The sequence below is a fragment of the Anas acuta genome, chromosome 1 (genome assembly GCF_963932015.1).
Source record: "Anas acuta chromosome 1, bAnaAcu1.1, whole genome shotgun sequence".
In the NCBI taxonomy this organism is placed as follows: Eukaryota; Metazoa; Chordata; class Aves; order Anseriformes; family Anatidae; genus Anas; species Anas acuta.
In genome coordinates this window covers 135,530,902-135,552,623 of record NC_088979.1, presented here as the reverse complement: position 1 = coordinate 135,552,623, position 21,722 = coordinate 135,530,902, and the positions used below count along the sequence as shown (strand labels likewise).

The following is a 21,722-nucleotide window of genomic DNA, read 5'->3' as shown; positions in this document are numbered from 1 at the left end:
AACAAAGCATTCAATTCTGTTTGTAATTTTTAAAAGGTGAATTGATGAAGAAGCAAATCATAAGGAGGTAGAAGTGAAAAGATACTCTTGTCTAAGAGGGTCAATGTGGTGTAATAGGTGGGGCAAAAATGTGTCATTGTCTGTCAGCATTCGTTCACCTTCCAAGGAGGTGTTTGTGGTTAGAGTCTGTTTTCTAAACAAATGAGTACGGACATGGGGACAAACTATTTCAGCTGTCCTAGGACCAGAAGTAGTCATGGTACAGTGCTAATGCAGGAAGCTATTGTGGCAATTTCTAGAAGCAGTTTGCTCAGGGAGAAAAAAAAAAATCTTTTTGTGTTTGTATTTCCATGCTCAAATACAGCCCTATGACATCATCTTGTTTTTTCTTACATGGCAGGAAGAATGGAAGAATTAAAATGGCAGAAAAGAGACCAGGCACTTTTATTTTGCTGCCAACATAACATAGAAGAAAGATGTAACCAAAATATCCAATGGTTACTTTAGTTCTCAGAGACAGTTCAGCAGATGAATTGTTGTTCAAGGGCAGTTGGGCTCTCAGACACAAGAACATTCTGTAGTAAGCTTAATTACTCATTTTAATTATGCATTTTAATTAGCAGGGGACTAACACAGAGCTTTTCTCCCACTTTCTCAATAAACCCACTTTGTAGTATTACAAAACAAACTTGTAACCGAAAACTCTGACTGTCTAGGGTTGAGAAAAACAGCTCAAAGTTTTAAGGGGTTTTCTTCCTCATTCAGTTGCATTATATGAGCAGGTTGCATCTTCCTCCAATTATTTTCAGGAGTTTTTTGTTGTTGTTGTTGTTGTTGTTTGTTTTTTAATTCCCTTCATGAACAACATCAAGAAAACACCCTGTTGCTTCTCCCACTGGTGTTTTCTCTGCCAATATATTGTCTTGCTAGTTGCTCCCTATAAACGTCTTAGTTCTTCCTGTTCTAATAGTGTTTCACCTCCAAGCTGTTTGTCTGCTTCTGCATTATCTATCTTCCCAGCCCAAATCCCTAGGAGCACTAGGAAATCTGCTTTCTTTCTCATTCACTTCAGGGAAGGCCAGGTTAGAAAAGGAAATAGAAACAGAGGCAATTGCACTCTGGAATGAATTCAGAGAAGCATCAGTGTGTATGCTGATGGATGGAGACCAGTGCCACAAAATCTTTGTCAAATAACGGGATACCAGAATGCAGCTGTACCCCCAAACACATCACTTCTATACTCTTTCTGCCATTACCTGGGACAGTACCTGCTGAAGGGAGATTTGCAGAATCTGCAGCATTCCTTCATAAATAGAGGTTGTCAGCAGTGTTTGATGAAGCCAAATATGCCTCCAGGCTGCTCTGTTTCTAAAGAATTCAATCCTAAATTATTTATAGTTTTGAGCCAAACATGATCCTGAAAAGAAAAGGTTCAGATAAGGACATGGTTAGAATAGAGATGAGGTAGGCTGAAGGTGGGATCGTGATTAGGAATAAAGGGAAAAATAAAGTTGTGCCAATATTTTCTGAAATTTTTTCTTAGGTTTCACTTCAAATAGCATTTTATAAAATTTCCAGCATGTAAGTGGTGGAAGTTCTCCAATAGTATCTGTTCTTCAGAAGGCTTTGATGAAATGTTACAGGACTGGAAACCTCTTCTGCTTTATTTATGTTGTACTTCTCTGCTGCTCCTGGCTTGGGGTGAGCCCTGGAATCAGAATTTGCCTGACATTTCCAGGTGGTTGCATGTCAAATTCAAGCTGCAACCTTCTCTTAACTTAAACTCTTTAAAAGGCTTTGAGTTTTTTTGTCTGGCTTTGCTTAGCTGAAAGCAATACTAATTTTATTTTCATTTAATGGTAGGAAGAATATATTTTTTTCATCTGGACATTGTAATTTCCCTCAATATTTAAAATGCATTAAATAATTTTATTTTCTTTATATTTCTTGTGATGAGCACATCACTCTCTCCATCATCTCTTTCCATCAGTAGAAGGTCCACATAATGCATGTCACTGCATGTGGACTGTCTGCTGTACTTGTCTGTAATAAACTCTCTCATTTTATGACCTTTCTGATTTCTGTTTTCCCATCCTTCTCCTGCCTCACCAGTTAATTGGTGCATGCTATCCATATAATGGAGTAACTACACAGTTTAGCTACATTTGAATATAACTGATACCCACCTCTACTAAATACTGTTATTCAGTAACATTTGGAAGCTGCAGGATAATGAAAAATCTCCCCTATGGATGTAAGAAGTCTGTGCTATGTGCACCTGGAGACAAAACTACTCCGTGATGACAACCTTTCATGTTTAGTTTTGATTATGGTAATGATTTCAATGCAAATAATCTTGGTTTATATTTTTATCTAATCAACCCACTTGAGATAATTGTACATGAGGAAAATCAAAGTTGTGACTGAGAATTAAAGTTCTTTCCCAGAAACAGAACCTGAATGTGAATATTCTCAATCCAACATGATGGGAAAACAAAAAGGCAGATATAGGCTGAGCTTTTCAAATAACTTCTTTATACACCAGTTGCCATAACTGACCAAGTCAGTGTTTGTGCTGGCTTAGCAACTCATGTCAAGTGAACAACGCCACAATAGATGATGCTGTATGTTGCTCTGGGCAGGATTTACAACACTATCCAATGACCAGTATTAAAATATAGTTAGAGTGACTTTATATGTGTTTTCCTGTTAAGCAATCAAAATTTAACAACTGTATGAATCTCAGCAGTAATCCAAGTACTGTAAATGTGTATCCTCAAACCAGTTTTGCAAACTGGGACAGAGAGCTGTAATTAACCTTGCTGAAGCGGCCTTTATTTTCCACAGTTCATGATCAAAGTAGTTAAGTTACACTAAATAACTTCTAATTCACAACACCTGAATAAACGTCAGGAAAACCAGTCTGGAATGCACGCCCCACTATCTGCAGTCATCCTGCAGCACAGGTTGAATAAAGCTCTTCCCCTTGTCTCTACAGTTAAGTGAACTCTAATGATTAAAAAATGTTTCTGGATTGAAAAGTACGTCAAACTGATAACAGGCTTGTTTAGACTTGCACTGTGCTTCAGCATGACCTGGAATTATTTTATCTTTGCTGGATTTAGGATCCATTTCCATATCTGTTTTTCTCTTAAATTATTCCCTGGCTGTTCCAAAGCACATTAAGCTGAAAGTTATCGGACTCCATGCAAAAGAAGAAGAAGAAAAAAATAGCTTTGAGCTGGCTAATACTAGCTTTTAACAAAGAGAATGGTATATAAAAGGAAAAGAAAAAAAAAAATGTGGATACTTTCCAGAGTTGCTTTGGATTTGATCATCTCTCTTTTCTCCTTTGATTCAATCATTTTAAACTGAAAATGTTTAGCTTCTTTGGCTTAAGCTACTGCCTTTCTGCAGTTGAGGAAAAAAAAAGTCTTAAACATATCCAAGTTTTTTCAGCTAAAAGTAGTAACTTTTCATAGTGCTCTCTAGGACACGAGCAGAGGACCAAACCTGAGGCTGCAGTGGCTCCTTAGCACACAGCCATCCCACTAGGCTCTGCAGGCATACTCAGGACCTGCAGAGGAGAAAGGTGAATCAGCCAGCAAAGTGGGGCCCCTTTCCTCCTCACCCACTAGCATGGTTGACAGAGAGTTACTCAACATCAAATCAGGGTGGGGACTGCTTATAACATGTATGTTCCAGGACCTCCACCCGTTCCCCATTCTCTTTTCCCTGCCCTACCACAGTGATATGAGAGCTTAGAAGTCCATAAGCCAAACCAGAAAACACTCACATTTAAGGACAGCTTTGACTTTTCTTGAAATTGAGCATTCTGATGAGCAATCAGTTAACAGAGTGGTAAGGATCACATTATATTTTTTATTTTATTTTTTTATTTTTTTTTTGCAAAATAGTCAAAGGCTTTGGTCCTCCTTTTAGACAGTTTAAGATGATGTCAGTATCATTTATGTATCCAAGTATGTGCTATTTCAGTAGACATTTTATGGTATCCATTATAGCTACAGATGTTACAAACTTCCATTATTAATTTCTCTTATGTGTTCATAGTTTTCCCAAACCCTGATGACTTCCATTGAATTTTGATTTTGTTTTCCTTTAGGGGCTTTTGAGGGAAGTTTTTAACAAAACCTTCTTACCTGTTTAGGTTGAAAGATGGGAAAGTACTTTGTTGATACAACTCTAGACATATTCTTCTGAATAAAAAATGCATAAAAAATAAACCAACCAATAGTAACAGTCCACCTTATCATGGACCCCATCTGTAACAAGGGGTAAAGTTCATGCTTGTTTTTGTGAGTAAAGTTTTTAAACAATTTAAAACATTTTTTAATGTGCTGGAGAGCATCCCTTTGTGTGTGTATGCCACTGCCCTCTGCTGCACAGAGGCAGGAGAGCTTGGCTGCTCTCATAGAAGCGGAGTGTGGGCACCCACCCATATTCCTACTTAGAGCAAGAGTCAGGTCCTATTGACTTGTGGCCCCATTTGGAGTACTGTGTCCAGGCCTGGGGCCACTAGCACAAGAAAGAGGACCAGCAGGTCCAGAGAAGGGCCATGAAGATGACCAGAGGGCTGAAGAACCTCTACTATGAAGAAATGTTGAAGGAGCTGGGGATGTTCAGCCTGGAGAAGAGAAGGCTCCATGGGGACCTTACTGCAGCTTTTAAGTACTTAAAGGGGGCTTATAAAAAAGGTGGAGAGCAACTTTTTTCTCAGTCAGATAATGACAGAACAAAGGTAAATGGTTTTAACTAAAAGAGGAGAGATTTAGATAGGAGATTAGGAGAAAATTCTTTACTCAGAGGGTGGTGAGGCAGTGCCACAGGCTGCCCAGAGAAGCTGTGGATGCCCCATCCCTGGAGGTGTTCAAAACCAGGTTGAATGAGGCCCTGGGCAACCTGATCCAGTGGGTGGCATCACTGCCTATGGCAGGGGTGTGGAACTGGATGGTATTTAAGGGTCCTTCCAACCAGAACTATTCTATGATTCTGTGTCTCTATGACTTCATTTCAGAGCTAGAGCTCTGAAGGAGTTAAATCTTTGCATCCATAGGAATCAAGTACCCTAATACCTGTAAACATCTGGTCGTTTCTGTCTGTTGTCAGTAGGAAATGCCATACGGAAAGAGTGTGCAAGTATGGTGTTTACCACAAATACCCTAGACTGTTGTTTCATGAGTTCTGTGTGTCTCAAAATATCTGGGAGATTCACTGCAAGCAGTGCTGTGTTTCTGTTGAGCATTACTGAAATGCGGCCATGAAAGAACATGAACAAGGCATCTCTGGCCTTTTGTTCTCTCCTTATTTATGGTTTTGTCATATAACAGACTGACACCCTCAAATGGTTTTGCTTAATTCAACTTTCTGGGCTAAAATATATAGATCAGCAAGATAAATATATTGGGCTAAATATAGGAAAAATATAACCTGGCGACTTATAGGTACAATTATCCATTCTGGACATCAGTGCTAGAAGACTAGGACAATCATCTGAAAATATTTAGAATTTCAGTCATCCACGGCATCACAGCCCCCTGTTAGGAGGATAGCTACTCAGAGCAGGGATTTTAACTCATCTGCCAGTTAACTGTGGTCATTTAAAGCCATTATTCACCTTATGGATTTACAGACACTACTAAGATAACATATCCATAGTATCAGTCTGGCTTTTCACCTCTTTGTGCTGTCTTTTTTCAACTGAAGACAGGATTCATGTATTTCCACCCTTCAGTTTAATACAAGTGAGCATTAAAAATGAACAAGAACTTACTCCTTTTTCAGAATTTGGTCTCAATAAAATTACTGTGAATTGTAACAATTGGAACAGGAAAATAGACCAGAATGAATTTTGAATTATAGCATTTTTTATTATTTATTTCACAAAAATGAGCAACATTTGTGTCTAAAAATGAGGCCTGATCAGCTCTGTGTCAGCTTCCAAGGGCCCACCTCTTAGTTTTGGACACTTGAACTTGATAACACACTGGAGAAAGCACTGTAGCCCTGACTTCTGCTAAAGGAGGAGATTAGAAGTAAATCACAGAATCACAGAATTGTCTAGGTTGGAAGAGACCTCAAGATCATCGAGTCCAACCTCTGACCTAACACTAACAAGTCCTCCACTAAACCATATTACTAAGCTCTACATCTAAATGTCTTTTAAAGACCTCCAGGGATGGTGACTCAACCACTATCCTGGGCAGTCCATTCCAATGTCTAACAACCCTTTCGGTAAGGAAGTTCTTCCTAACATCCAACCTAAAACTCCCTTGGCACAACTTTAGCCCATTCCCCCTTATCCTGTCACCAAACACATGGGAGAATAGACCAACCCCCACCTCGCTACAGCCTCCTTTAATGTACTTATAAAGAGAGATAAGGTCGCCCCTGAGCCTCCTCTTCTCCAGGCTGAATAAACCCAGCTCCCTCAGCCGCTCCTCGTAAGACTTGTTCTCCAGACCCCTCACCAGCTTCGTTGTCCTTCTCTGGACTCTCTCGAGCACCTCCATGTCCTTCTTGTAGTGAGTGGCCCAAAACTGAACACAGTACTCGAGGTGCAGCCTCACCAGAACCGAGTACAGGGAGACAATCACTTCCCTAGCCCTGCTGGTCACACTGCTTCTTATACAAGCCAGGATGCTGTTGGCCTTCTTGGCCACCTGAGCACACTGCTATATTCAGCCAAATATCAACCAATACGCCCAGGTCCTTCCCTGCCAGGCAGCTTTCTAATCACTCCTCTCCCAGCCTGTAGCTCTGCTTGGGATTTTTGTGCCCCAGGTGCAGGACCCAGCACTTGTCTTTGTTGAACTTCATACAGTTGAAGTATGAAATGACTGCCTTGGTTCATTTCCATCTCTGACTTTTTTTGATTTATCTATGTGAGGCTGTTTAAACAATACATGAAACATTTCATATGGGTTACTCTAAAAACAAAATAACAAACATAAAACCCCTCTTAAGTACATCCATGAAGTTTTGCATCAGTTTCAGCTAAAGGATAGTTTCAAACTTTTATTTTTATTGGCACACAAAGCAAGCAGGCTAAACCCTAAAATTATGAATCTTCTCTGGTTATATATATATACATATATACATATATACATATATACATACATACATATATACGTATATATGTATATATTACTAGTGCAGGCTGACAAAGATTTCTCTATCAAATATATGCCATTTACAAGCAGAATGCTGTCTCCATTCTAGTCACCAGCCACAGGAGCTCAGCTAGGGGTCCTGAGTGTCAAGCTGAGTGCTTTTCTTTCCCCATAATAAAGGTCCTGCAGGCTAAACTACTGGTAGGCTGTTAGTGACATTTCTGAAATGCCTTTGATGGGCTTACACAAATGCAAAGATTGGTACTTAACAATGCTGTTGATGATATACAAGAAGTTTTTGAATTGTGCTCACCCTGCATTGTCTTCCATGCAGTTGCATGTGTGAGTGTATATATATGGATATGTACATGAATATACATAAATATATAAAGTATGAGGATTAATGTGGTATAGGCATCTGAGTTTCATACATATTTGTGCGTGTATTTAATATAAAACAGAAAACATGAAATAGAAACTAACAAAATGCTACTGAAAGCTTATTTTTTAAAAACTGTTCTTGTGACTCTTATCTCACCCAATCAAAAGCACCAATTGTATCAGAGAGAAATTATAAAAACATAAAATGATGCTAGTTCTTAAATATAAGCTTTGTTTGTTTATCTTTTATTTAATTCACTTTGAAATAATACTCTGTGATCTTTACACATTTTAAATACTTTAAACTGTGACATCCAAGTAGGTGGCCTAGCCAATACTTCCTTTTTCCCAGTCAGATGCACTGGAAAGAGGTAGCAGGCTGTGTTTTCAGGAGACTTGAGAAATTTGCTGGCAAGCTTTTCTAGGGTTATCAGCACATGTCAAAGATGATGTCTGTGCAGAATGTAGGTTTCTTACCAATGCTGTTTTCTTGGAAGACAAATTTTATTTACCTTAGTTCACTCATTTTGGATGAATGAAAAGTCCATTGGGAAGGAATCAGTCCTCAAATCCAATATTTTTTCTTATAATTGCAAAAGTCTTGCTTCCTCTCTGCCCTGACAAAATTTGTCATAAACAAAAGGGTGCAATTATTTGGCTGGTAGACTACTTCTCATTTCCAGCCAAGTGGCAAGATAAATGTTGTGCAAATATAGTATCCTAGTATACTCTGTGTGAAATCATATAGATAAGTTATAATATGACTAGTTTGGTACCAATACAGACAGCCACATGCATGTACATGTGCTGAAGGGACTGTAAAGTTTATATTTGCTAGATTCTATGCATTATTTTTTTTTCTTCTTAAAGAATTCAAAATACTTTTTAAAGGACTTGTTTTCTGTGCAATGGAGCTCATGGGCAAGCACTCAATAAAAGCAAAATGAGGAATGCAGTCATGGTTCTAAAACCACTTCATATTCTTCAGACTGATGCCAGTTGCATGTATTGGTAGTAATCCCATCTAATCCCCTCCACACGTATTATCTTTGTACACCTGCTTTCATTGTCTCTTTTCATTTTTTTTATACTTCTAACCAGCATATACAAGAGGGTAAAGCAACAGAACAAAGTACACATGCTCACACAGTTTTCTAAGCCACAATTTTGCATTGTAGTTGTAAAAAAATAGTTCTAGATTTGGTACTTAGAGTCAACATCTTCCATTAAGATATTTTTCCTACTTTTCCCCCTTTTCTCCTCCCTCTCCCCCCTACCCCCTTCCCTCCCTGGTACCATGTCTGTGTATGTCTTTCTTGGCAGATTAACCGAAGCACATCGAACAGCTGTAAAAGTCATCAGGAGAATGCAATATTTTGTAGCCAGAAGAAAATTTCAGGTAAGCAGCACTGTTAACCATAAGAACAGTTTGTAGGCTTAACTACATAACATTGAAAGTGCTCTGAGAATGGATTTGTCTTTGTGCATACAGTTGCAATATGTCAAAGGTACAGTTTAGGCTCTCAGCTTTATACCTTTCCTACGTGGTGTTTACCTACCTACTGCTTCCACATCTGGTAGAACTGAAGACAAGACTGTTGGAGTGTCTGCTCAAATATTGTTACTATCTACCCTGATCAACCAACAACTGGTTAGATGATGTTCAACTCATCACATGCTATGCATGATTCAATATATCATATTATTCATGATATCAATAGTTTTTACCAACCAGCACCATGCCGTGTAAAGTTGCTTTCCAATTTTTTTCCCAGCATGGGACATCAGAGAGGTCTTACTTTATGAAATTGTAGGTCATCTGCCCATCTGCCTTCTGGAAATTTGCTGACTTTATGAAGTCTTAAGTTAAATTTCTCAATCAGATTGCAAAGTAATCAAAACATATGTGCTGCTTTGGAAAAAAATAAATAAATAAAATAAATGAGTCTTATTTTGCCTGTTTACTAAAGCTCAGTATGATAAAACTTGTTTGGAATGTGATTCTAATATCATCCTTCTCACCACACATGTGCCAATGGTGCCATGAAAATAAATAATTAACTTCTGGCCAGATATTCAAAGCGCCTGTTAATTCCATCTGAAGATTCATACTTTTATGTGCAAGAGGTTCCACAGCAAGTTAATCAACTTTCATAATCCTTTTGAAGGGGTTTTAAAAAGATAAAGGAAAAGCCTAAATTTCAAGTAATTTTAATTAGAGTTGAGCACTTAATTGCCAGGGATAGAAATCTGAGATAAGCTTGCATTGCTCATAGTACTGAATTCTCTTCTGGTCTTTTCTTTCCTGAGGCTGTGAAAAGTAGCTGATCATCCTCCCCATGCTAAATAGATTTTGGACATTCAGACTCAGAAGCTGTTATTCTGAGTTTTGCCTTAAGAGCTCTAAGCACACTGGATATAGAGTGCTGAGCCCAAATGGCCAGGATTTGAGATTTATTTTGGGGAAAAGAAGTGGACAGAATGAAAGTTAAAGAAGTTCATCAAGTTCTTTACTTACCAAACTTCCCTGGGAGCCCATCACATCCCTCCCTAAGTTGCATTGTACATCCTAGTGTTTCTTAATAAAAACATGACGAGGGATATGTGCCTGCAAAGTCTGGAGAGGCATACATGTAAAATGCTCAGCTTTATGGAAAAGGAGGAGGAAAAAATGGAGAAAGTTGAAAGGATATTTTTACTATGCTTTAGAGGGCTCAGACAGACTGCAGTGTACAGTACTTCACAACAGAAGGATTCAGAGATGATGATTCAGTAAAAGGGATCTCAGATAGGAGTCTTCTTTTGAGAGAGAAAGGAAATTTCATTGGGAGTGAGTAGAATTAATTACGCACATAGTAGCCCATGGGGGAGAGGGGAGGAGGTGAGGAAAAATCCCTAGCACATCTAGGCTCTGCGCCATGCATCATGTTTAAATAGAGAGTCCAGAGGAAAGGACAGAGGATTTAGCCAAAATGCTCTCAAAGCACCCCCACTAGTCAATCTAAAGAGTGATACTGGCACTGTTTCTCTGGGCAAAGACAATAGGCTGCTTTTCTGGCCAGAAATAGTGATGTGTCAGCGTCTGCAAGAAGTGAAGCTGGGGAAGGAAAAAAAAAAAAAAGGCAATAAACTGAAAGCTGAAACCTCCCTCCGCCAAAGTGTATCTTCTCAGAAATGCACACAAATGTGCGTTCACACTACTGAAACCATGAACTCTTCTGAAAGTAATAATACATGTAAGTGGTGATGGCTAAGCACGAGGAAGGTATTTTGTCACGAAGAGCTTTTGCTTCTTCATTCATTTCACAGGATTTGTTTCCATTCCAGTTCCATGCTTTTATTTGAAATTTCTAGGATCCTGTGGCTGCCTTCCAAGCATGACTCCAGCACATACTGTAGGTGTTCAGTGCATGTGTGCAGTGGTGCATGCTAATGGCTCTGACTGAAGCTGTGACAGAGTGGAAACAGACAACAAGATGACTAATGGGCTGATTTCAGTAATTTCCAATTACTAGATTTGCAGTTTACCTTTCTTTTTTTTTTTTTTCTTCTCTTCTTGAGCCAGAGCCAAAAAGGAGACATCTTGCCCCACATTTCCCATAAGGGTTGGTATGTCTCTGAAAATGCTGATGTTTTCAAAAGGACATCATTTACAGTTACACCACACACACACATTAATTTTAATTGATAAAGTTTTGCCAAAGCGCACTTTTTATAATCACATCACCTTATGCAAGTTCTCTAGACTTGTTTCAGAATTCTGCCTTAGTAGTTACAGGAAGAAACCAGAGCTTGGCAGAAGCAACTGGATTCTCGTTAGAATGGGAATAAAGCTAGGCAGATGGCAGGGCTTTTGTTGTTGTTATTGCTGTTATTTAAAAAAAAAAAAAATACAACTCTTTTGCATTTTTTGTCTATCTTTTCTTTATTTCTTTGAATTGCACCTAGTAGGTATCATTAAAGACAAAGAACCACAAACAAATCCTATGTGCAGCTGTCTTCATACTTATGCAAAGTATCTATCCTCACAGTTATTTAAGCAATAATATTTCTGTCACCAGAATTTTTTAGTCTTCAGAGGCATTTGACTCTGGGTCCAAGTGTTATGAATTGGGCCTATCGCTGTGATTTAGTCCTCTGATATTATGATTAACATATGGTTTTGGAATGAGCTGAGAGATACCACACATGGTAGTCTCAGATAAGTTATATGTCTTGGGTTTGTGTTTTCAAACACACAGTGAAGGTCTAATATTTTGCTCAGTATGAAGTAACATGAAGACATGATTCTAACTGACAGTAATGGGAATCATTTGGCTCCGTCTCCACAGTAAATATGCACTCCTAATATGCCTATATACTTTTTATTCATTGCAACAACCATTACAAAATGGCAGCCAAATAACCTTTGAAAGACACACCAAAAAAAAAAAAAAAAAAAAAAAAAAGCATGTCCAAAATAAAAATCAAGTTTAAACTGCAATTATCTTTCAATCTCATCTATGACTCCTTCAACAGCAAGCTAGGAAACCATATGATGTACGCGATGTGATTGAACAGTACTCACAAGGACACCTCAATATGATGGTTCGGATAAAAGAACTTCAAAGAAGGTAGGCCCTGTCTACTTCATGAAATATTTGATTTCTTTGGTGCCAGCTGGCTTTAGGGGAGATGTGTACTTAATGAACAGTAATTGTCCAAAATTGCAAGCACAACAGGGAGCACAATATCTAGAGGATTTAACTTAGAGTCATTTTTAACCCCTTTTATGACTGAGTTTACAATTATCCTTTATTCTTCTCCCTTGCTTCAAATGAAATTAACGGAAATTAAGGTTCATGATGTGAAGTTTGTACTATGAAGTGAGCTTTTCTGTCTTCTTTTTAGAAAAGAAAATCTTTTCAAATAATGATTTACTTTTCTGTCTTCTCTCTGTGGTTCTCCATGGCTGAGAGAAATCTGGTTCATTTGTGTTCTCCTCTCTATCTGGAACTTTTCGCTTACTGCATTCCTCTTTGCACAGGCTTTCTCTGAGTCTTGGGATTGGAGCTGAAACATTTTGCCACAGAACTATCCCTTTCAGTTTCAGCACAAAATGCTTTTCTCTTTACAAATTAACTCTATGGACTATCAGACTGAACTCCTCTGGCTCTTAAACTAAATAAAAATCAATAATAATAAATAAATAGATAAAACCTCCCAACCCTGTTGAGTGGAATCTACTGTGTCAATAAATACACATATTAAATCCACCTGCATGAGATTCAAGGAACAGTTGCGGATGTTATTAAGAAACCATTCTGTTTTTACACTCTTTGTTATTAGATTGCATATGAGAGAGGAGAACTATTTTTTAGTTCCGACATGAAAGTCTAAGAAATAAAATATTAGTACACATGAAAGAAATGATAATAATATGGTTTAATTCTGGAAAAAAACTCCAGAGAACTAAAGTGCTGACTGTCTTTATGCACAGCAAATCATGCTAATCTGGTCTTTTTACTTGCTTTGTTTTAGGTTTAAAATGACTATAAATTCTTATGTAAATTATGCATATATACTATACTATACTTTTTTTTAGCAGCAGAGTTTAATTTGCTTGGTAATTCCACTGCTAGTAATTCTCTGTTTTCTTTTCAGATTGGACCATTCCCTAGGAAAGCCGGGCCTTTTCCTCCCAGGTATAATGACTGTATTCTAAGTATTTAGGTTCATAACTTGGTGAAAATACCAGTGACTACAGTAATATAGATTTATAATCTACACAATTATGAATTAATATATAATTCTGTTAGTAGGCTCAGGAACAGCTGTGGAGAGATAAATACTTTGCATTCAGGTGGTAGTGGAGTAAACGGAAATTAAGAATATATATTGGAAATGTGTATCAGTGAATGACAAGTTGGAAATACCTGACTGGAAAAATATCTCCCCCCACCCCAAAAATAAAAAATAAAAAATCTTTCTATGTCTTTTGTGTTGGGGTTAGGATATATATTAGTTAAAGAGATTTTTTTTTTCTTTCTAAACAACCTATGGATTTTAGTTTGGGAAAGATCAAAGATAGATCAAGGGTAGATCGTTCAGGAAGAACTGGGATAGTTTAAAAGCTAGAATGATAGAAATGTTAGGAAATTAAATCTTAAAAAGTGCAAGATCATACACAGGAAAACTGATACAAAATCTACTTGCTGGTAGTATTGAACAGTCTGGAATGTCTGAGAAAAAGAAATTACTGTATGCTAATTAATTGTAAACTAATGCTCACTGAACCTATGAAAATGCTGTGATGTATCAACAACAACAAAAAATTAGTCTGATCATAGGATCAGGAGAGAGATTTTCAAGACTTACAGGGACATGGGCATGCCCTTGCACAAGACTCAGGTAAGGCCTTATGTAGTCTGTTGTGCAAAATTCTGACTCCACATCTTTAGGGAAGATTATCTGCACAGAAACAGGGAAGAAATACCATAGTGACCAGTAAAAAAGAGAACCTGTTCTATTAGTGGGAAACAGAAGTTTGTTCTTTTTAACCTAGCAAAACAAAGGGCTAGAAAGAACAGTCTGGTAATTCTACGAGGAGAGCAATTACCTGGGAGGAAAAAAATAATATGTAAGAGAAAGGACTGTATGAACAGAAGAACAGATGTTTGTAAACTGGTCAAAAATCATGGAATCATGGAGATCAGAAACCTGAATATGGAAGGGACTGAAATAAGTGATACTTAGAGGGGTCTAATAAAAAGGATGGAGAAAATTTGCTTGGTAGATAATGATAGGACAAGGGGGAATAGTTTTAAATTTAAAAGATGATAGATTTACATTAGACATTAAGAGGAAATTCTTCACTGTAAGGGTAGTGAGACACTGGAACTGGTTGCCAAGGGAGTGTGGATGCCCCATCCCTGGAGGTGTTCAAGGCCAGGTTGGATGAGGCCTTGGCCAACCTGATCTAGTGGGATAGGATGAGTTAGATGATCTTTAAGGTCCCTTCCAACCCAAGCCATTCTATGATTCTGTAATTTGTTATAGTAAGATATTGTCTTCAAATTTGCAGAGGTTCCATCTTCTCTATCCCTAAGAGCTCAAAAATGATTTAGGGACTGAAGTCCCAGGTCTCTGAATGACTTTGAGCACTCATGAGCATAAGTGTAAGTGAGAGTCAAGGGTGCCAAAGTTATTTTAGAGCCTTTTAGAAATGCTTCCATATTATCAGAGGTTAAAATGATTTATACTGTCAGAATGAGGATTGTCTCTCAAAACACAATGTATTTTAAATATCTGATCACTGGAGAAGGCTCAGTAGTACACTTCTCTTCCCTGTAGATGAGACAATTTTGGATCACAGGAAAATAATCAGTCAGCTTGAATACATCTATAAATATTTACGCTTGGGAATTCATTCCAAAATGTGCAAGCTAAATTTACAGAAAATCTTTGCTTACCTCCAAGAATGTATAATTTCAAATTTAACATTATCAAATTAAAACTATTATTTGTACTAAAAAATAAAAAATAAAAAAATTAGAGGACCATTTTATGAGGCATCTTATTGTTTCAGAGGTGGAGAATAATTCGAAGTGTTGGCTGCGAAGAAGTTAACTGTGAAATAATATTCTGAGCAGTTTGGGAAGTGTCAGATTTTGCTGAAGGTGTTCAGAAGTTTAGTCACCAAATCTTTGGTTGAAAGGATCATAGAAACCATTGGGAGGATCTTAGATGGGTCTGTGGATTTGAATAAGATTTCAAAGTGTTCACAAGTTGAAAAGAGAGTAAGTTTCTGAGAAAGAGCTCTGGGGCTGTGTTTGTGAGTTTTGACTGATTCACTTATAAGCATCTCATATGGAAACCTACACATAGGACAGCAAAAGTAAAACAGGTTATCTGCCTGTAGGCCTGAGGTTACACAGCAGAACTTGCTGTTCTGGGCACATGCTGGAGAGAGTGCCAGCAAAGACAGACCCAGCTAATTAAAGGGAAAAAAAAAAACCTCCAAGTCAAAGTCTGCCACAGAATTTTTATTATTCTTTTTTATTATTATTATTATTCATAAAAACTTGCTTTGACCTTATATCTGGAGGGAAAAAAAAAAAAAAAGGCACCCATAACCCCCTGCACCTACTTCTAGAGGGAAGATAAATTTGAGTAGGGATACCTACCCCAAACCTTCAAAATTTTATGATAGACAGTCTTACTGGGGAGAGCACTACAGGACTTCAGAGATATTTGGGTAAACCCATAATCTGTGCTCTGGAGAAAATTATGACATCCCTATCATTCAATTAGCTTCCCTTGTTAGTCTTTTCCTGCAATATCACTGCTGAATTACTGCTTTGAGACAGCTCTCAAATGCAAAAACAAGGTGGCCCTGCTGAAGATTAAGTCTGCCTCCACAGCATTCCAACTCTACACAGTTGTAACTTTTGTATAGACATATGGCTCTACCCTTAGATGGACTGGATAAATACTTACTAGGAAAGGTAAAATGGTTGTTAGGGCTGCAAAAACAGGTAAGATCAGTTAGGGCTTTGCAAGACCAAAACCAGAAGTTATTTGATCTAGTAGTTATTTTATATAAACCTTCCACAAATCCAAAAATAAGATAAGTGGTTCCAGATAAATGGTCTGAAAAACTAAAACTAGGGTTAATTTATAATTAGTCCCAGTATAATCCAACCCACCAATAATCAAGTGATGAACAGTGATGAGTTATTATAGTATTGGCCTGGTTTAGGTGGAAACAGACTTTTGTGCTGTCATCCTCCTCTGGAAAATAGAGCTCATCCTGAGTTTTCCTTAGAACAGTTAGCCAGTTATACATCAAAAATGTATTTTCAGTCTGATATATTTTTTCCAGTTCAAAGGCATTACTAAAAACCTCATTTATAAACAATATGGATGTTTCCTCCAGACTGTGTTATTTTTGTATTGATGGCAAGCAAAAGAGAAATGACAATGCAAAGAAAATGAAACCACCAAGGAGAAAAACATGAGAGGAATTTTCCTTTCCAGCTCCTTTTATTTTTCTGTTTTATTTTACTCCTATTCAAAGAATCTTAAGGTCTGATTCCAAGCTTGTTGGAATGAATGGGAGTCTTTCCAGCGACCTCAGTGGGTTTTGGATCAGGCTGTTACTGAAACTCTGTTGTCAACTTTGATAATATTATATGAAGTAATTGCAGTGTGTCTGATTTATTCTATAGTATTATTCCCTTTCCAAAGTAAATGATGTCATAAAAGATCCAGAATCTAAATTCACTGAAAGCTATTATTGGAGTGGGGGTGGAGGGGTGGGGGAATATGATTATTTCTCAAGGATAAAAAACACTAAAAGCTGTGTTAAAACAAGGTAAGGGTGCAATAACAGAAAAAATAGCCATGCTGGGTCATGACAGTAATGTCTTCTTGACTAGAAGCAAGGTGCTTTGGGAAATGTGAAAGAAAAAGAAATGTATATGCCTCTAATCTTCCTGTAAACTTCCAGCTATTTGCATATCAGAGACTTCCTGACATGGTTCCTGTGTATTTAGTAGTCATAACTGGTTTGTGCTCAACAAGATTGCCTGGTTTCCCCTGAACCTCATGTAAACTTTTAACATCTGTGATATCCTGTGACAAGAAGTTTCATGATTTAACTTACACATACAAATATTGTGAGAAATCCTCCTATTTTGCTTGTTATGGTGCTGGTTCTAACAGCTTTATTTGAAACTTCCAATGTGAATTTTAAAACATTAAGAAGATAATGAATAAATTTTCCAAAGAGTTGAATCCTATTTTTCAGGAATTTTCCCAGAAGAATGTATCTTAGCTTTGCTGAAAGCCCATCTCACATTTCCTGGTAACACAAACAATTCTGTAAAATGAAATTAAGATTCCCGTAATAGTAAACAAACACCTTAAAAAAAGTATTGGTATAGAAGCAAAGCATGCATTACTAACATTTCTTGAATTAACGAAGCAGAAGCTTCTGTAATGATACTAATAAGAGAAGCATAATACTTGATCTTCACTACACAATGGAGTTAATTGCTTTTGAGTGACTTTTTTTTAGACTAGCTATAGCTTTTCAGAGGCAAAAGTGAAGAATAACGCCAAAATAAAACGAAAGATGCAGTGTTCGGATTCAGAAAAGCAGTTCATCTGAACCTCTTGCATCTACATAAGCAGGTGGAAATCCCTGGAGAAAAAAGATCTCTTGTAAACCTTTGGCAATGCCATTTCTTGCTTTATTTCCCACATTCAGTAGTCCCAATACTAAACTTTATATCATTTCCTGAGGTTTTGAGATATATTTAAGAATTTGGAATATCCTAGTTGTAACAAGGCTTGAATTCTTCATTTTCTGTTTGGGAAAAAAAAAAAAAAAAAAAAAAAAAAAGATAATGCTGCTGTCTCTTATTTGATTTTCTCTTTTGCTTTTGCTCATTTAAGATGGAATTGCTTTTTTTTTTTTGTAAAAGAAACAAAAATTGAATAACCAGCAATATGTCATTTATGTAATGTGCTTCCAATTGAAGAAAGAGTTGGGGTTGGCCTTTCTTGTTTTCTCAGCTAGTGTGGACAATATTAAAAAAGCTTTAATTCTTTTTTTTTTTTTTTTACAAGAGGCATCTCATATTATCACTAGAAAAATGGATGTAGCATCTTTGTGAAAAAATTAGGAATTAAAAATTAAATACAGGTGGATATTGTTTTGAAAGCCATAGAGTATGATGTTGAGGAAGGCAAAGGCTTTCAGGGAAAAAATTTATATACTAGCAAAGGTGAGATAATATATGGGTGACCTAAGAACTGTTCAGTCTCTTGAAGTATAATACTTATTGCTTATACAATACTGTTTTATCTGATGGAAGTCTAAATATACTAAATGATGGTTTTATATCATACCAACCATGTGAAACATGCTTGTTTCAGGATTTATTTTTCTTTATGATTCTGAGCTAAAATTTGTTCACATATATTTTCATCGTGTTATAAATAATCATGACTCCTTTCATGATGACCTTACATGTTCCCTTTCTGTTTGAGCCTTTCACACATATATGAGCTGTTACTAAAATGTGTAGATGATCTGTTTGTTTTATTGAAGACATACAAAAACAGATAAAACTTAATAATTAGTTGTTTGGATTACAAGGCAAAGAACGTAAAAACTAAGATACTTCAGATTTACAATTAGCCATGCTATCTTTTCAATTATGTAAAAGCAAATAATCTAATATAGAAAGTCTAAAGTCATATATCTTGAAGACTTGAGAGAGAAAGCATAAACATGAAATAGAAATCAAATGTATTTGAGCAATGGTATCTGAACTTCTGGCTACCCTTCTTACTACAATTCTTTGTACATTGTATACACAACTCATTTACTTTTAGATAAAGATGGTCTTTATTAGAGAAAAAATGTTTGTAAATTAGAGCTGAATGCTGATTTAAATGGAGGCTAATAAGAAATGGGAAAGAGTGCAGCCTTTTGTGACTTACTTAGCATGGATGCCAATAAAGAGATGGAGAGGACGCAGCTACATATGTGAATATCATGCTTTTCACTTCAACTGACGAGAGCCACATGCCACAAAATAGCTACTTACTGCTTATCTGCTTCCTATTTTCTTGTTTTCTGTTCTACACTGCATTCAAGAATAACTAAGATAAAAAACATTATTAACTTGGTTTGGTTGTTTTGGCATGTCTTGGTGATTATATGAAGGATGTTATTAGAGCTGGTGAGGAAATTATTATTAAAAAAGAATAGTGGGTTTTCTTGTTTTATTTTTCTTGCTGTATTATTATTTGTTTGTTTATATATGTGTGTGTATTAGACCTAAACAACAAAAGCACTGCCTACTCACTGCTGTTCAAATTACATCCCAATTTAGAAATCCTTAAACACAGAAGTATAGCCTTTAAAGGATGTGTCTACATATTTGTTAATTAGAGAGTAGAATAAACTGTTCATTTTTTTGTTTTAGACAGAAATGAATACAGAGGTAAACCTGAGCCTCAACCTTTTTATCTTTTTAGAGGATTCTAGTTTGTGGACTAATCGGTGATGAACGCTACACATGTATGAGCCAAGCTGTGTCTTTTTTTTTTTTTTTTGTCCCTACACAGTGCCCTTGAACAGTCTTTGAATTTTCTCTCTGTATGGTATTTATGGTATTTATGCCTCTACATTTTCTTATGAAGCACTTCTCCCTTCTAATGCCTGTGCAGAGCTGTCAAGGGACAATAGCCTTTTTAATATTCTAGGTGATCTGTAGAGAAGGAAAGCAAGAAGAGTACTCTTGCCAGCATTGCTTTTTGCAAGTTTTCCTCTAAGGTATATGTGTACCTTCAGATGAACTTTGGTGCAAATGTATGACTAAAAGTATCACATTAGCAAACATATATGCTGCAAATGGTAAGGCAAGTACCACCCACAGAGGAATGTAAAAATGTGAGTTTCCTGCAAAATGAGCACACATACAGCCTGTCTGCCAGTAAGACCTTTAGATTGTGCTCATGCCCCATGCAAAATGGGCTGAAATAGCTCTAAAACCCAAGGCTCAACCACTCATAAAATTGGAATGATTTATGGAACAAGCAAAGAGAAATTACTGCAGCCCAATACTGGAATAACAGTTTAGACAAAAAATGTATCCAACCTCCATTGACAGATTTCTAAGTTACTTTAGAATTTGCGGTGTGTTTGTTTTGTTTTGTTGTTATGTTTTGTTTTTCTTGTGAATATTTTCTCCTAGCTCAGCATATATACATTTCTGTGCTTTTTTTTCCCCATGGACTAACACTCCCAAAGTATGTCATTCCTTTGCAATTAGCCATGTAAACACAAAGAATAGAACCCACTTTATACAGCTTTAATTCTTGGCTCCCCATCCCAATATTTGCAGTGTATAAGTGAAGCAATTTGCATAACTGGCCTTCAATAAGAAGGTCTCACAAAGCCTAGGAGGAGAAAAGGATGGAAATGCAAGTTTTTTTCCCAGCATCATCCCTCTGCACTGATGGGATAGGTCTGCCATTCCGGCCACTGAGACCCAAGACAGTGCTCCCTCCTACATCTACAACCTCAACTGAAAATTATATATATTTCTGTGTGTAAAGAAACATTGCACATGTCAAAATGGGGTGTATGCCTAGGGATCATATCTATTCCACCTAATTTTATGCTTCTATTTGAGATAATTAAAGAAGGAACCAGATCACCTTTACGTTGGTGTCATTCATACTAGTGTAACATTTTGCCAGCTGAAATACCACTAGATGTGATTCATAGTTTGAGTTTACCCTCAATCTAATGATTGTCCCATTTCTATTCTTTTTTTATTTAGAAAAAGGGGTAGACAAAGGATACTATACTGTAGGAGCCAGACTGATTCGGCTAGAGGATAAGGTACGTGCATGAAAGCTTTTTTTCTTTTCTTTTTTTTTTTTTTTTCTGAGTAATGATATCTGATCTACAGACATGCAAGATAGTATCTTGGCATGATTTACTTTAGAATTACAGGGCACCATAACAAAGAATAATATCCTAATTTTTGTAAGGGAGTCGATGAAGTATCATGTGCATGGTGTTCAGCATTAACTGTTTACCTGCCATGCATATTTTGTTCTTGATTTTAAAAGGGACCACTTACATGTTGAAGCCAAATCACGTATCTTGTAGGTAAATAGTACCATGAACTGATTAGGTGTTTGTTGTACCACAATTACTGAGTTAAACAGAAAGGCTACTATCAAGAGCCTTTGTAAATGGCAATGATTGATATCTCATCAGTCTTGAAGTTCTCTAATGTTTACTGCATTTTTCCCCCGTGCAGTTATCTTTGCAACAGTTCTACCCCTCCCTCCACTGAATTCAGTTATTCTCTCCAAGAAGGTGTTCATCTGTGTTATTAATTAGAATTATACAGAAGTACGCCTAAATGCCAAGGCCCAGTGAAGCTCTATTGTTTTAGGCCTATTGCAAACATCTTCAAGAGTTTTTCTCACTCAAGTGATAACAAAAGCACAAGTTCGCTTAAGAGGAGAAATCTATTTTTCTAATACTGTCAGCTCTCTTGAAGGCATGACTATCCCTTAAAAAATGGTGACTTCATAGTGTGCTTCCTATGGACAGTAGTGACATAGTCACTTTGGTGTGTGATGTGATGTAACTTTTCAAACTGTCGTGGTTCTGCTCGAGTGGGCAGCCGAGCT

General features: G+C 36.9%; 1 protein-coding gene across 9 annotated transcripts in view; it reads left to right on the top strand.

The window, feature by feature from the left end:
- The window catches only part of LOC137843444 (potassium voltage-gated channel subfamily KQT member 1-like), a 519,382-nt gene that overhangs the window by 291,547 nt on the left and 206,113 nt on the right, over nt 1-21,722 (top strand). For 8 of the 9 annotated variants that reach the window (XM_068658766.1, XM_068658757.1, XM_068658748.1 and 5 more), the window contains 4 exons: nt 8,835-8,910; nt 12,030-12,124; nt 13,155-13,195; nt 20,855-20,916. In XM_068658766.1, coding sequence (XP_068514867.1) covers nt 8,835-8,910; nt 12,030-12,124; nt 13,155-13,195; nt 20,855-20,916 — 274 coding nt within the window. The remainder of the gene's footprint in view (nt 1-8,834; nt 8,911-12,029; nt 12,125-13,154; nt 13,196-20,854; nt 20,917-21,722) is intronic. The other variant, XM_068658772.1, reaches the window with a different exon arrangement.